Source organism: Cystoisospora suis, assembly GCF_002600585.1.
Source record: "Cystoisospora suis strain Wien I chromosome Unknown contig_2484, whole genome shotgun sequence".
Lineage (NCBI taxonomy): Eukaryota > Apicomplexa > Conoidasida > Eucoccidiorida > Sarcocystidae > Cystoisospora > Cystoisospora suis.
The window spans coordinates 8-15,895 of NW_027155283.1; the positions used below are offsets into that span (position 1 = coordinate 8).

The window sequence follows — 15,888 nt, forward strand, 5'->3', positions numbered from 1 at the left end:
AGTGTCCGCGTTGCAGGCACTTCGGACAGTTGTGGCGCCTCGCACTATCGTTTGCGATATACTCTTGCCACCACTGGCAGCCCGGGAGTTTGTGGTCCGGACTCCTGCAGTAAAAGCAGAAGGCACTGGTTGCTGATTGCCTGCGTTCTTGTTTGCCTGGCCGTTGGGACCCACGCTTGGGTGTCACGTGCGCAGTCCCAAACAATCCTCGCTTGCTTAGCTGGAGTAGCGCATCCATCACCTGTTGGTGCACCCGTTGCGACTCGTTGCCATCACCGCTGGAGTGTCGCTCTGAGAAGTTCTTCTCAAGATGTTGTGGTCTCCGGCCTGGCCTGAGTCTTTTCCGTGTACGCTCCTCCTCTACAGCCCTTGCACTATCCACAGCTGCAACAACTCGATTCCTTCCAGGAGGATTTGCGGCCTCAAAAGCAGCGGCTCGTTGCGCATACATGATCAGCATATGTTTTGGGGAAAGAAGTGTACGAAGAACTGCCTTCTTTCTGTGAGCGGAACTGCATACCTACAAGCCGGGGCGGAACTACACACTAGTGGCACAGGGAATACTCCCACACCAACCGAACGGCATAGTGTGTCTTCTCTTTGTAACATGTCGTGGCGTCCCCTGCACGCAAAGGGGAATCGATTCGCAACCATGGAGGAGAAGAAAGCTTGTGTACTTTTAGAACGGCTGTTCCGACTTCAGGTGTTTATATGACGGTCGACCAGATCCTCATCATCACGAACGAAAGTAAGTCCTGACCGGCCCCTTGTCCCCGAGTGCAACCGACACAGAGGTATTGTTCACGCCGTCCCGGCTGACACCGCCCACTGTAAGGCTTCCTGTTCTCGGCCGAGTTCCGTCAGACCGGTCATGGTTGCCCTGAAAGCCAACGGCTACAAGGCGCTGCGTAACGTTCCGTCTATCTCTGCGCTGTTCGTTGACGTAACTGGAAATGATTCCAGGCACCTGAAGCTTTTGTCCACTTCAAACCAAGAATTTGAGGCACAGTAAGGGAGGGTAGTTCTCCCAGCGTTAATCATCCTTAGTAGGGTAACTTCGCTCTGTAGAGCCCCAGAATTCGTCTCCACCACCGCAACACCCACCCCTCCGTCCCCCAGCTCTACGAAAGGCGACTTCTGGCTACATGGCCCCGTGGCCTTCGATCGCTCGGTCACGCGGGCTCTGGCCAAGCGCGCTGTATGCAGGGGGGCACAAACAGCCCCACTACTCCAAATCGGTACTGTCGTGGCTTTTCTTTGAGCTGTTCATGTCTTGAGACTTGCTCCATGCGGTATGCTTGTTTATGTGAGGTCTTCCAAGACTGGTTTGATTATTTGAGTAAGAAAAGACGGGCCACCATTCAGACTTGCTAGCGGTACGAGAAGGAAAACCATTCATTCATGGCACCGTTGTACCTCTTCAAGTAAAAAGCCAGCCGTGTTCTCTCATACTAAAGCAAAGCCGTGCAGTGCACGTGTTAAAGTTCTCTTCGTCTTTCCTGCTTCTACATACACGAGGTTTTCCTTGGTGGACCGTTGGGATCTGTACCGCTGGTGCCCCTCTCGTTTGGTTGTTAACGTCTTCCTCGCGGTTTCGTTTTAAGAGGCGGCTACACCTCGTACTACTTCCCAAGCCTGGTTTCTTTCTTTTCCACCAAGAACTACTCACTAAGGAGATTTTCTCGTCATTCGCCAAGGCCTTTCGCCTGTGCGCAGACCTTGCGAATGCACGTGCGCAGGCACGTGAAGCGGGGTCTCTTTCGCCATTGGCGACTCTAGAATGTTCCGATGGAGAAAAAGAACAAGAAGAACCTTCGCGTGACTTTTGCTATGGACGCGGTGGAAGAAGAAAGCACCAACACCCTGAACGATGTTGCTCCAAAACGCCCGATGTCTCCATCTAGATCAGGGAAAGGGTCCCCCAGAAGCGAGACGGGCAAGCCACTGAAGAAAACTCGGCCGACCGACAAATCTGCTCACTCTGCTCAAAACTACTCCGCCGAGAGGTCGACAGTGTTTGAGCCTTTACCTCCTAGTTACTCCGTCCCACCGAAAAAGGCGGAGGTGGAAACTCGCCCAGCAAAATCTGAGGCGGATACCCGCCGACGACGCCACCGCAGAAAGTATGAAAGAAAACGAAGTGCAGACTCCGAACCATCTTCTGCTTCGCGCGCAAGGAGTCCTACTCGTCTTGCATCAGAGAGTCACCACACGATAAAGGTGGCGAGTCGAATTGTAGGACTGATACTATGGGGTGCCGTGACTACCTTAATGGCCATGGCAATTGCCCGTTTTAACCAACCCAGGCCTGCACCCGTTCTTCTAGTGAAAGTGGTCCAGCGTGACTCAGGAAGACTTCCTCTGAAAGAGACGGCCTCAGGATCCGGTAGCTCCTTCCAACTGCACGACAAAGAACTTGATAGTGAACCCCTGACTACCGCTACTACTGTCGGCAGTAATAGTGCTGTTCACTGAGGAGAAAAAGGAGTCTCTTTTGAAAGAACACAACCATTCAACAGCTGCTTCACGACAGACTGCGTCTCCTCCCACTCATCATCTCCAGTACGCTCTGATCTCTTGTACATGGATCTTTCTTTATTCATGAGTAACCGTGGCCCAATGTGGCGGCGTCTCCACTTGTTTGCGATGCAGTTCCGACTTCTCCAGTTACTTGTTCGATCAGCAGATCGTAAGCACAATGGGTAAGACGCAGCTTTTTCAAGACTTCTCCCGTAGGGACGAGATATTTTCAGACCAACATACACGCGAGTGGGGTAGTAGCTGGGCAGGCAACCTGAACCTTGCTGAACAGCAGCCGAAAGGACCGGAGCGCATCAAGAGGATGACGGTGACGAACTGACAGGATTCAGAAGAAAGAACCCGCCCCCTGCCGAGTGCAAGCTCAGAGGGACGTTATCTGGTTTCCAGTGATGCCGGGTGACCAGTGGCTTGCAGCCGAACAGCAAGGATCCCGGAAGGCACTTTACAGTTCGACAACGCAGTCGAGAGGGACGCTTGGGCCCCCCCTTCGCACCGCTATCACGTCGGCTCAGGCGAGGACAGGAGCGAGAACGGCGTCAGTGTGGCCCATCTCTGCGCGGCTCTCAAAGTGCTCGGATTCTGCGCGACACCTGCATACACCCCTCCAAGTGTCTGACACATTCCTTTTTTCTTTAAGGGAGAAAGCAACAGAAAACCATGCGTAAAAAGGGGATACAGTATGTATCGCGGGGAGCACTAGAGCGGTGAATGGTATGCACTGGAATGCGTACGGCGATAGGGCCGCCGTTCTGATGAAGTCCGTGATTGAACGGGGCGAGGGACTGTAGTGTAAGTAAAAAGGACCTTGAGAACTGTGTCTTGAGAGTGCTTGCTTTTCTGGTTTCCTGTTGGGTAGCGCTTTACTCGTTGCTCTCATTCTGCACTGAAAGCTGTTACTGTAAGAAAGAGAAACTCCCCGGAAAAACATGTTCATCGAGTTCGTGGTGCCCGGTGACCACTGTCCTTGTGATGATACTCAGACCTGCAGTTTGAGGGTACGCGTCCAACGACAGGCTGGTGCTACAGTCTGAACAAAGTTCAACTGACAGGTCGAATCTCAAGCACAGAGACAAACCTGGGGTGACATGTCTGCTGAATGGCCCGTAGTTACTGAGATCACTGACATTCACAGCGTTCTCCTGCAGGATCTGAATGCATTAACGAGCCACGGAATCTCTATTGAAGCGCTCCACGCGCATTCGGGAACAACAAAGCCGTCTTCCTCAGCTTTTCTGAGTGCCGGACCTGCACGTCCGTTGGTGGGCCGCCCCTGCTCCTCGTCGTATCCTGAAGGAGTGCGCGCACTGCTTGTCGTGTGACGTCCCTTAGGGTTGAGGGTTGAATTAGCAGCCGCCATTATTGGCTGGGGGGACAAGAGCTTTGTACCGCTTGCAGTTGCCGGAGCGGTCGATTCTGTAGCGGACGCTTAGATTTCACGAAGACGATGACCTGTTAGGCAGCTCGTGTGTCGTGGTCACAGCCGCGGAGAGCAACCTACACCATGACGGAGACAAGCAGACCCGCGCCGGTTACTATTTTCTATGGCCCGGTACCTGCGCCGGCTGTAGAGCTGGGCGGCCACAACGCAGAAGGCGGGCTTTTTCCAACAGCGCGCGGGAGTCCGACCATCGCGGGGCAAAATCTGGCTTGAGGTTTGCGTCTCCGCGCTAGGTTGTTTGTCCTGGGCCGAGCGCCGTCGGAGCAGAAGACAGAGTAGCGTAGTCGCCTTTGAATCAGTTTGCACGTACCACTGGCGACAATATCCGTGGGGACTTGTAGTAACAGACGCGGCGGCTGTGCCACGGCCACGCGGCGTATCGGAACACTGCAGAAAAACGTTCGATCAGCCCACATTTTATCATATACGAACAGCGACTGTATAACAAACTCAGATGAAAGTCCTCGTAGCAGTTCCGGATCGGCTGACGTGCGAAGGCAGTGATCCCGATTGAAATCCACCCCTCAGGGCACCGTTTCCAACGTAGTAGCTATCTTCCGGCAACAGAAGACGCCCAACTGGAATCATCCCTCGTCCTTCCTGACAACTGTTACAAAGACAGTGCTGTTGGCATGTCAGAAGCGGACATCACTGCACGTTAAAGAAAACAAAAATTACTGCTTTGCATCCGGGCTGATGTTTAACGTTTCTCATATAATCCGGTCTGCGGTAGAACCTCGTCCGTCCTTTCCTCCGAAGAGAAAGGTCAAACACGACGAGCCCCTGCCTTCCTTCCCAGACTACTTGCTTCAATAGTCTGGAGGACGGGATGACACGGATATGAAGAAAAAAAGAAGCCAAAAAGATGATGGAATGAAAGACACACGGACACACAGTACAAACGCTCAAGATCCACAGGCAACGGGAGGACGACCGGCGGCATATGTCGTGTCCATTGCTGATCACCATGCAGCAGAAGACGATACAAAAGAGAACACGGAAAATCTCTGCACCTCCACCCAAACCAAGAGCTCACTGACGAGCTAGCTGATCACTGCCACTCTGCGCCAGGGAGGATTTCCCTCGTCACAACACTACAAAGTAGAAACAGAAGCGAAGAATGCACACGGCTGGCCCTGGGTCTTCCTCCCCTTTCCCTTCATTGCATCGTCCTTAAGTCTTACTTCAACTAGCATCTATACACCACCCTTCTCGAGTCTTGTCTCCCTCCTACTTTTTCCTTCTATCTCCACGCGTACAAAGGTCCGGAACTTGTGTCGCTTCTAGCGAAATCCTTATCGATACCGAAATCGTAAGAGCACTGGGACCGAGCCCTCCGTTGTTGTAATGGCATAGCATACACGCCAGCGACGTGAGGCAAAAAGAAAAAAGATAAAAGAGAACGTATCTGATTGCTCTCTCCTTTGTGTACCTCTCTTCGTAAGCCAGCCAGTTTCTTCCCTCACATTACACATGAGGCAGACCAGGAACACGACCTTCACTCCTAATCTCCGAGGCCTACACGGATCTCCTTCACAATTGCCCGAGACAGGCCTCCTCCAGATGAGAATTTTCATCTCTACAGCGGATGGAGCGGGAGAGTAGATCTCCAGTACTGCCTTGCAGAGGGTCAGCACGTACCATCACACGAATAATAAGATAGACTACCACACAGATCATCCTTCCTGTCGATGTCCGTGGATGCTTCACCGACGTGGTCCGCGAGTTGAGTGTACATACAGACAGGGATGGTCTCTCACTACGGATCAGGAAGAACAACACGAGCATCCCGTTCACAGTCAAAGCGGTGTTTAGTTGAAGAGATTCGCCATTCTCACATTCAATAGTTGAGGTAGACGAAAAAACACTATCTAACCGACAACTTCTTTCCTACTTCATTTCGGCTCCTACCTAACCCTTTACCTCTCTTGTACCTTTCGAAAGAGCCTTCAAATTCAGCACTCGCCCCTTTCAGTCTACCTCGTAACAGCCTGTGCCGCAGACGAACGCTTTAGCTTGCTACAGCTGGAGGTGGAAGTATTGGTGAGGGAGAGTTCTCTGACGGATGTTCAAGCTCTCTCTCCTTTTCTTTGAGAACAGCCAGTTTCTCTTTATTGAGAGCGACTTCATCATGCTTTTCGCTAGGAACCTCTTCGCCAGGTGCTCGCTCATTAGGTGGTGTTTGACCCACTGCGAGCAGACCGTCGTTCTCTCTTGTAAGATGATTGTGATCTGTGCCTTTTTCAAAGTTTCTCTCTCTTCTCACCCCTGCTAGTGCGGAAGCTTGTTCTCCTCCCTCTGCCTCCTCTAGGGAATCTTCGGTGTTTTTGCTCCTCCCTTTAAGATGAATGAGATCTCCTTCCTGCCCAATCAACTTATCAACAAGCGAGCTAAGGACACCTGTCGAGTCATTCGGTCTTCCCGGGAGACCTGCTGTCGGCTTTGTCTTCTCACTGGCGTCTCCCTCCTGCGTCCTTTTTTGCATCTGGGGGGTATCTCCTTTTTCTAAGGCTCCCGATACTACCCTGATAGGGTGTACACACCCCGAGTCATCCCCGCCCCCCGCAGCGAGGTCTGTGACAACATTATCCCCCCCACCTCTTTCGTCTGCAGCAGAACTTGCATAATCCCTATTTCCAGCTACGACGTTCACGTGACCCTCTTCACCGCTCCCACCCCCTGCGCCACTACTGGTTTCCATTGAGGACAGGAGAGACAATCCGGTGCCTGTGGCCACGGAGGACTTATCTGTCACGATCGCTCCCGTCAGACCTTCGCTTCCCCCCCCGCTTTCTTCTTCCTCCTCCTCGTCCTCATTCGTCCTCGCTCCTTCCTCCAGAGTGGTTGCAGTACTGTTCCCTCCGCTTTCACCATTGATCATATTGCCGAGATCAGGAGGAGAACCAGAGGAAGCAACCGCGCCTGCTGATGTAGGGGCCTGCGAACTACCATCACTACTGCCCGCTGCGGCCGCCGCCGCGGCGCCTGCAGCTCCTCCTCCTCCGTTAGCACTATTACTATTCTTGAAAGTAGTACGTGCCATGAGATAGCTAAGAAGAAGCTGAGGACAGTATTTTCGAGCCGTTTCAAAGTTTATTGAGTACACATACTTATTATCAATCATATACTGTACATACACACAAGATGCTGATGGTCCGGTCTGCTGTTGATGAGGTTGATCTCCTCCACCTCCCCCTGCCCCATGCTGACCACGGCCTGCACTACCTTCACCTTTTCCCGCGCTCCCCTCCGAAGACGAATCCCTGTTCTTCTCTTCGTTATCATTTTCATCCCGATCTCTCGTCCCCTCTCCGCTTTCCTCTCCTGGGTGCTCCTGATCGCCCGAGGAGACACGTGGCGGAGGGAGGCCGGAATCCACGCTCACATTCTTGAAGCGTACGATGGTCAGTCTGTCCCCATCTAAGACCTGCTCATCTGCAGGAAGATAACCAGACACACCAGCAATCCGTCACCCTTACCTCCTTCATGTTTCACTACATGACGACATGTATCTCTCTGCGCATCACACATCATTGGCGGGGTGACGTGTGTATATGCGGCAGATACAACCATACCGAGGACATATATGCATATACAGCCTATGGTCTGTATAGATACGTATATGGGGAGGCTCAGCACACAAGAAAAAGAGCGTGAGTATCTCTGTCAAACCTCGCACGCCGGAGGACGGCGACCGTCTCGGTGGCTTCCTCTACCTTTTTCATCTATCACTCTGTATGTCACTCCACATAGACGTGGAGACATATCTATCTATATCACTAGAAGGAAGCTTTGCTTGTTGGCCATTATACCTGGAAGATGCTGACGAGGTGGCTCCGTGTCAATTCCATACACTATCGGAATGGTTGGCCCTTCTTCGTCATCTTCTCTATCGCCACCTCTGTCACGTCCATGCGGACCACTTTCATCATCTTCATCTTCTTCTTCTCCTCGGCTCTGTCCTGCAACACTACTGTCGTCTCCCTCATCATCTTCAGCCTGACTCTCTTCACCTCTTCTTCTTCTCTTAGGATGTTCCCGTCTTCCTTCCCCGTCATCGCGTCTTCCGCTCTTATAATGCTGATGCGACTTCCCTCTTGAACTCCTTTCATCGTGTTCATCCTCCTCCTCTTCCTGATCATCATCATCATCCACTGGATGCGATAACCCCTTCCTCATACTTCCCCTGTCTTGATCGGCTGACAACTTTCTCTTCTTTGTAGATGATGCCTGCTGCGATTTCTTCGTCATTTCTTTCTTGCTGCTTCGCTCATGCATCGCGTTATGACCACCTTGATTAATATAAGACCCATCGTAGAAAGAGCCATAGTCCTCCGAAGACTGCTGCATACTCCCACCCTTATTACCTACTCCACGTAATCTTCTTCTCCCTCCTGGACATGTTGGGTCACCTCTTGTACTTCCTTCGTCCTCTTCTTCATCTTGCTCACTCTGATCGTCGCTCTCTACTACAACCCCTTCCTCCTCCTCCTCATGGGGGTCTCGTTCTTCGTCGTCTGCGTGTCGGCGAGAGCTCTCTCGGCCTCGACTACTGCTGCTTGTCTTACTGCCTCCTGACTGTCGAGGCTGTCTCCATCTGAAAAGAAAAAAGGAGACACCTACACGTCTCCGATCCATCACGTATTCTAAAGCAAGAGGAGACACGGAGATAACCTGCGAGGTTAACGAAGGGAAAAAGAATCCAGCGATCCCCAAGACACGTCCTCGACCACGTCTTAGGAAGTATAAGAAGGGGAGATAGCTTGAGCGGGCAGGAGGGAAAAGGGAAGAACCGAAGCGGATGTGTAAAGGCGCATAGGATGAGTCCGTAGGAATCGAATCATCAAAACTCTCATTCATGCTAGATTTGAACGAGACTTCGCTACAAGACAGGAAATGACATCCGCGCGTCATGAAGGCAGACAACAAGCCATGTAGACTCAGTGACTCGGGAAAGAAAGAGACAAGATATCCAAAGAAGAGAACGAGACGAGAAAATGAACAACTAGAACAAGAATACAGGACTCTTTTTCGGCCGGTATTGTATCTCGGAAGAATACACGGGGTATTCTATTGGGAGTGATACGTTGAGAACACAGAGGTGGGTACGTCACTCCGACGGAAGGGTGTATGTACACTTTGACTCTTCCTCTCCCTTACTCGAGCTGTAGTTCATCCATTCTTCTAAAAAAGGCCGGCGAGCCATTGAGGTTCTTCTGAAGAGGAAGAAACACCAGAGACGAAAGAAGACCATCCCGTTGACGACTCGCTACCGAACTCCAAACTACACTCATACGACCTCCTCACGTCATCCTCGGCCTGCCCCCCTCCTGTATAGATGTTTATGCAAGCATCTGCTCGATCAACGTCAGAGAGAGAGACTCCATACAGAGACAGCAGAAAATTTAGAGTCAAGACGACGACTATTACTACAATAGATCATACACCCCGGTACTGGATGAAATACGTGTAAGGAGAGGCAACGCAAGGATCTCCAACTATCCATCTGTACACATGCACCACTATATCATGAGAAAAGGTATGTTTTTATCGTGCATATATCCCATACCACAAGACATACGTGAGGAACGCTGTGTAGCCAAACGAGGAGCCTGATGGGAGAAATGGTGTAGCTACAGATATGAATGACGACAGAGATAAATACCTATAGATGGACTATGACGGGACAAACCAAATGCATGTTCGCAGGCTAGATGGAAATGCAGTAAGAGTCATGTGTACAGCTGCTTGGTTGCATCCGGAGTGAAAGATTGAAGAAGGAAGTCCGACGAATTCTAGGAGTAAAAAAGACATTGCCTTTTTCCGTCTTTCTCTGCCCTACTCTGTCTTCCCACGTATCATCTTGCGGCCCGTAGCCCTTCCATCGAACTCTCCAAAGTTGCTGAGAAGAGAACACATGAACAAACATGTTGTGTGAGTCTTCATACATAGGCAGACCTGCCGAATACATACAGGTACATACACACAAGGCTTATAAGCCCCATGCCGGTTATAGGTGATGCTGCGTGTAAGTTCATCTAGACAAAGTAATCGCGCGTATCAAGAGAGAGATACAAAGGTAGCCACAGCTAACACCCCGCACACACGACACCCCACCCTCCTAAGACAGTTCATGTGTTAGAGTAGTGGTGAATGGAGAGCTATTTCACGTTCTGACGAGAAAATCTTGGTTACCAAAACGCCTCTCGGTTCTTCGTTTCTCTGTGAGGTTTTCCTTAAGGATAAAGTTTATGTGAGGAGGTTCTTTCCTTAAGCCGCTGCTATCCGTCACCGGGCAGGATATACACGAAAAGCACTCGTAACACCTCGCACCTTCGCGCAAATACGTACATACTAAATCGCCCGCACAACTGCCGCTGTAATATGCGAGCCCCAGCACAGATACAATCGATACAGGGACATGTGTGGGAACACACGGCTAGCTTGGTACAGGTGCAGCCCTACATCATATACGCGCCTACAAATATCACATACGGGCGCCTCCCCTCCAAGATACGGAAGTGTAGGAATTGATGCGAAAACTTTTGCGTGCGTCCTGCCCCTGTACGCGTCGTCCAGCAGAACACCTTTTCCCCCCCCCTCACCCTCTCATAGCTGAGATATCGGTGTGAAACGCTTTCCCACATATGCTGTGCTAAGCATACGTAAAACCCTTCCTCGTTCTCTTCTTTATTATTGTCCTCCTCTATCACCAACATACCCGGCCCTTCTCCTCTTTATATGCGACGATTCCCTCGACTTCATACTCGAGCTCCTCCTCTGCAACGTCCTCATCGTTCCTTGGATGGCTTCGATGACTAGCTGTGCTTTCTCCTCCAGAATCGATACTCTTTCTACGATGAGACTTCGCGGCTACCCCTCCCTTCCGCCCTGCTCCTCCTGAAATATTTCGAGAACGTCGAGCCATTCCGATTTGTCTCTCGTGTGACTTCTGGTGTAACTTGATGAGCTCTGTGGAGACACGCATAGGCGGAGGTGCAGCAGATTCTTGAGCAATACCAGCTAGACTCGTCCGTCATACTGGGTTTGCAACCCGGGTATATACACATACCACAACGCTTACATAAGGGATGACTTGATAGTGTAGCAGACGCTGTGTATACTCGCTGGGCATGCATCCAGATATAGAAAGCACGTCCTGTCACAAGAGAAAATACGACGTCCAGACCTGCGGGCTGCTCGCTGTACTCTCACCATCGTCATACACTCCGGACGAACTCATGAATGTGGGTGATGCCTGGACGACTGTGGCCACGAATACATGCCTATTAAGCATGTAGGCTTGCACGTATGTAGTGACTCTACAAGTACAGTTCAGGGCTCGCAAAACCCGATGACACCGAAGACTTTTCTCTACGGCTTGTGCTTGGGGGCTAAGATTGAGAACAACTACTGGACTATCCACGGAGTATCACAGGCTGCTCATAAAGAACGATAGAAACGCGCAAGACAACAGAGCAAGAAAAAATCGCGGCGCAAAAAACACGCGGGAGAAACATGAGGATGCGAAACAACCAAGCACCCAAAACAGAGTAGTAGAAGACGTGACTAGTAGTAGAGAGAGACAGGAGCTAGGGATTTCGAAAAGACCAGAGGTATCACTAGTATCCCTTCAGATGTCTGGGAAGACTCTGATGACCCCCGACCGTTCAGAAGCCGCGATGAACCTAAGAGAAAGAACGGAGGGAGAGAACGAAGAAAACAGCCGGTTTTCTTGACGTACCTTTTCGTTTCAGTGATCGATGGTGGTATCTAGAGTTTTTTTCTCGGAAAGAAGTGACACAAGAGCCACTAGGAGACACGGAAATACAGGGAGTTACAGTCAAAACTGCTTTGCTAGAATCTTTTCCTTGAGGCCCTCTGACTTCTCGTCAAAAGAAGCCGCGAAGGGAATCGGGCGAGGGTTATAGAGAAGACTGCCAAGGATGGCTAAGATGAAGAAGCGGATTCCGTCTGCAAAGTGAATGTCTCTGTTTACCCGGACACGAGAAAACCGGAAAGAAAGAACGACAAGGAAAAGTTGTACAAGCAGAGTACCCCCTAAGACAACCAAGAGGGAAAAAACGTAACGAAGCGGAAGGAAGCCGGAAAGAAAGAGGTCCGCGAAGCTCCCTGCTTTCTCTCCCCTCTCCGAATTTCTGTGTCCCTTCTGAAACCTTCTCTAAGTACCGCCGGCTTTTTCTTTTCAATGAAAAAAGAACCCGGAAAACCAAGGAAAAGCAGTCCTTTTCCTTCCCCTCTCCTGAGCCTTCAAGGCGCTCGGCGGAGTTGACAAGAAGGATCACGAAGAAAGAAATGGGAAGGCCAGAAAAGTATAGCTGGCCTCTCCAGAGAGAAAGAAGAAGCTTCGCACTCAGTGGCCGACGCGTGGGGGTATAAACAACTGCAGTTCACACCTTTACTCTTTTCTCTTCTCACCCCTCAAAAACAAAACACAGCAACCCGTCCGATAACTGCGAAGTTCACAGGGGAGGACCGGCAACAGCAGTACGTCTCTGTGCCTAGCCACAGATACCATATTGCGTGTGTTTTAGTCTATACCACGTGTGTGCAGTCCTTCGTCAGCGGTGGGATGATTATTCCTGGTTCCAAGCCGTGGCCCTTACGACTCCATCTACTTCTTTCTTCGACTGCGGGCATCCCCCACCTCCTCCACCCCCGGTCTCCTCATTAGCGTCCCTTCTCCTCCTCCCTTTCTTTCCCTCTCTCCCCTCTCTGCCGGCCAACAAGTGGCATCGAACCTGTGGGAAACGTTGGTGGAAGAGAGTGAGAGGGTGGGAAGCCGCGGTAGTAGTAGTAGGGAGTGGTATTCGGTACCCCGACCCCCCCGCGGTTTTTGCTGAGAGCCTCCTAGGTGTATGACAGGAACTCCAGTAGTCTATGGTTACCGCAATACCGTTTTTGATTAATTGTTTCTCAAACAATCGTGGAAGAGTAAATCTGGGTATCAAACTCTCTTTGAGTGCAGTCCAAAAGGGAAGGGACCCTCTCCTGCCGGACAGGCTTGCGAAAAGANNGAACGAAAGTGGCAGGGCGGGCGGGGAGATGGACGCAAGAGTATCTATCCTAACGGGCCACTTTTTCTTGAGAAGCGCTCCCGCGTATCCTATGAGAATACATGACGGGCTGGACCGATAAAGTTGCTGTTGAATAGAAGGATGTCTAATGAATGTCGACCAATGAGGCGTGCTTTGCCTCTCCTGTTGCGAGCTGAGATTGGAGTCCAAGCACCAAACCTGGAAAGCTTTGTGCCAACTCCCGGTGACTCAGTTGATGCTCCTCCTGTCGCAGCAGAGCGGCACTTCCGTTCACATTAGATAGAGTAATCTACTGTTAGTTCTTTGTATTCGTAGGAGACATTCAAAGAAATGATAGACGAGCTTCTCAACCGCCGAACATCACTGCGTGTGGCATAAGAACGCGCCCGGCTGAGCATTCAGCCAACATCGCGCTGGCGTTCCACCCACACTGTCGCATCCTCTCGACGAGAAGCAGAAACCTCAAGTGCCGCGAAGTTATAAAATTGTCAGCTATCCGGTAGCAGTTCCGATCAGAGCGTCGTGTCGGTCCCTTCGTCGTTCTGGTCCCTTCCCACGTCGAAGCTGCTGTGTGCAAATGAACGGCTGAGAATTTTCGCATCTTCAACCCACTCCGATAGCCGACTGAAGATACCCTGTGACCACAGAACTGGCCCCCTTACGCGCTAGGATACAACTTTACCCGAGACACGCGAGTATCGCGCCACCTCTGGCACTTACTTGGTCAGCTGAATCTTGAAAGTGGGTTTTACTGCTGAACCCTCCTCCGTCACAAAGTTCTCTCTCCTGCCTTGATGGGATTGACACAGCCGAGTTAGAGACGGCCTACTGCTCCGGTCAGTCCAATAAAAGAAAAGAAGACCAACGCAGTACGCTTGCTGTGCTTCACGCGGTCCTCCAACATTATTCCAAATTTTTACTCGGATTTTGGTGACTATCCGCATCCGCCGGCAAACGTAACAGTCCTCTCTCCCTTCTTACATAGTTAGCAAGAGAACGAAAGAAAAGAACCTGACGAAAGCTTTTGATCCATCTCTCTCCTCAGAACAAACTGGTCTCTCCTTCATCTTCAGTCATCTGTTTGGCTCTACAGGTTTCCGACCAAGTCAAAAATGTGGGAGATGCCTTAACGATCTAGACTATCTAGGTTCTTGAGCGGCGCTCTCGAAATTCCTGTCTATCAGTCCTTGATTAACTGCATCCTAAGAAAAGCGTGGAGGACAACAGCTACGTCTGTTCGTTTCCATCCTCAAGCCCGATTGGTTATAGACACAGAAATACCTATCAAACGACAGAAGTGGTTATGCGTAGGGGTGTGCAACCTACATCTACATCTCTCTCTCTCTCTAGATATATATGTATACACATAATAAATGTCAATATAGTGCTGTATTTCTCCTTTCTTAGGTGACCTGTTACGAAGGTAAGTACAGAGAAAATACTGAGAGACTCGGGAATCTTCTCTATCCGAAGATCACGTGTATCTTAAATAAAAATGCAAACTGGCAGGACAATCAGGAAAAGCACGTGGACCATCGTGAGAATTCAAATCTCTTTCATTCTTCAACCAAAGCATGAAGAAGAAACCAGCAGAGACTATGCGGTTCTCATGACTATAGATGCACCCACATACATCTACTCTTACAAAGACCTCACACACATTTGGATAGACATATACATATACAGGGCTACTATCATATATGCCACTCCACATGTTACACGAAAAAGGCCAAGAGATGCGTTGATATCTCATCTTTTCTTCTGTTTTGCTTCATTTAAAGTCGATTGTCACAACGACGAAAACGATACACATACAGTCTCGATGATCAGAACAAGAAAATCGATTGCTGAAGAGAAGCACACCTCTTCTTCTTCTTCAGACCGAACCAAGCTCAAGAAAGAATAAGATGACTCTAGAAAAAGTTCGAGAATGCTTGTGAAGCAACGCAGACCCCCAGATGGCTACGAAGAGCCTTTTCTGTTACTCCTCTGTCCTTCTCCTTTCTCCTAAATCTCCTGCTTTCCTCTTTTCTTTTCATGCGACGACGAACCTTTTTCTTTCCCTCTCTTTCTTTCTCTTTCTTCTTCTCATGACAAAAAAGAGATTCTCTACCCGTCTTCTCTCCCCCTACATGTTCTACCTCTCGCTCCTCCACATCGCAACCTTGTTACTCCTTTACACATATGTATCCATTCTAGAGATGAAGTATATGTATATCAACATATATTTTAACAAGCATAAATACAAGATAAGGCTAGAGTTCTGGAAGTCTCTGTGTGTCTGTGGGTACCTCGTAACCTTCTTCTCCTTCACCATGCTTGGAATAGACACGAGAATACCTTTTGAAGCCGCAAGCAAGATGGATTTCGTATGACTGAAGAGAAATAAAGACACCCTAGAACAAGACGCTTACCCTATCCACCTGTCAGGCTCGAGTAGTAGACGAAGAGCAGATGGAGAGAGACGGTCCTCTCTTCGGAGGTTTTCAGATATATCAGAGCGATCAGAAACACCTGAAATCTTTGCCTGCTGATGTGTTAGCAACTGCAGATAGAGCTAGCTAACAACATAAGAACAGGGAGAAGGAGAGAATATGAGCCTGTGCTTGAATTCTCATTCTTTGGGGATCTGCGACGACAGATCAGATGGAGAACGCCTGGGTGGAGGAAGAAGTCGAATAGTCTCAAGTAGATGAAGAATGAAAGAGACTTGCCAGTTGTAAGGAATGACAAAGAAAGGAGGAATCTAATGATGACAGAAGAGAGAGATTCGCGCAACAAAGAGAGAGAAAGTCAACGCAACTTCCGCTTCAGGAAAGGCTAAGGAACCAGCGGCAAGAAGGAAAGAGA

General features: G+C 50.1%; 3 protein-coding genes across 3 annotated transcripts; 1 reads left to right on the top strand and 2 right to left on the bottom strand.

Moving 5' to 3' along the window:
- Positions 1–656: 656 nt before the first annotated feature.
- CSUI_005158 (uncharacterized protein) lies at positions 657–3,626 on the top strand. The gene has a single exon (XM_068065337.1). The coding sequence runs from the start codon at positions 1,789–1,791 to the stop codon at positions 2,473–2,475; it is 687 nt and encodes a 228-aa protein (XP_067922685.1). The 5' UTR covers positions 657–1,788; the 3' UTR covers positions 2,476–3,626.
- Positions 3,627–4,795: 1,169 nt separating this feature from the next.
- On the bottom strand, positions 4,796–12,911 carry CSUI_005159 (chromo (chrromatin organization modifier) domain-containing protein). Its single transcript, XM_068065338.1, has 6 exons — positions 11,724–12,911; positions 10,701–10,951; positions 9,822–9,881; positions 9,140–9,195; positions 7,792–8,576; positions 4,796–7,414 (listed from the first exon to the last, which is right to left on the bottom strand). Exons 2-6 carry the CDS (start codon positions 10,905–10,907, stop codon positions 5,991–5,993), a joined length of 2,532 nt encoding a protein of 843 aa, XP_067922686.1. The 5' UTR covers positions 10,908–10,951; positions 11,724–12,911; the 3' UTR covers positions 4,796–5,990.
- A 1,781-nt stretch (positions 12,912–14,692) lies between these two features.
- CSUI_005160 (uncharacterized protein) lies at positions 14,693–15,868 on the bottom strand. The gene has a single exon (XM_068065339.1). The coding sequence runs from the start codon at positions 15,353–15,355 to the stop codon at positions 15,215–15,217; it is 141 nt and encodes a 46-aa protein (XP_067922687.1). The 5' UTR covers positions 15,356–15,868; the 3' UTR covers positions 14,693–15,214.
- Positions 15,869–15,888: the final 20 nt, after the last annotated feature.

Excerpts from the sequence above, each read along its gene's own strand:
- CSUI_005158 (XM_068065337.1), top strand. The coding sequence starts at position 1,789 with ATGGAGAAAAAGAACAAGAAGAACCTTCGCGTGACTTTTGCTATGGAC.
- CSUI_005159 (XM_068065338.1), bottom strand. The coding sequence starts at position 10,907 with ATGGCTCGACGTTCTCGAAATATTTCAGGAGGAGCAGGGCGGAAGGGA. Across the intron at positions 9,196-9,821 it reads ATGATACGTGGGAAGACAGA|AAGAACCTCAATGGCTCGCC; the intron begins GTAGGGCAGAGA and ends CTTCCTCTTCAG. Across the intron at positions 7,415-7,791 it reads ACCTCGTCAGCATCTTCCAG|ATGAGCAGGTCTTAGATGGG; the intron begins GTATAATGGCCA and ends ATCTTCCTGCAG.
- CSUI_005160 (XM_068065339.1), bottom strand. The coding sequence starts at position 15,355 with ATGGTGAAGGAGAAGAAGGTTACGAGGTACCCACAGACACACAGAGAC.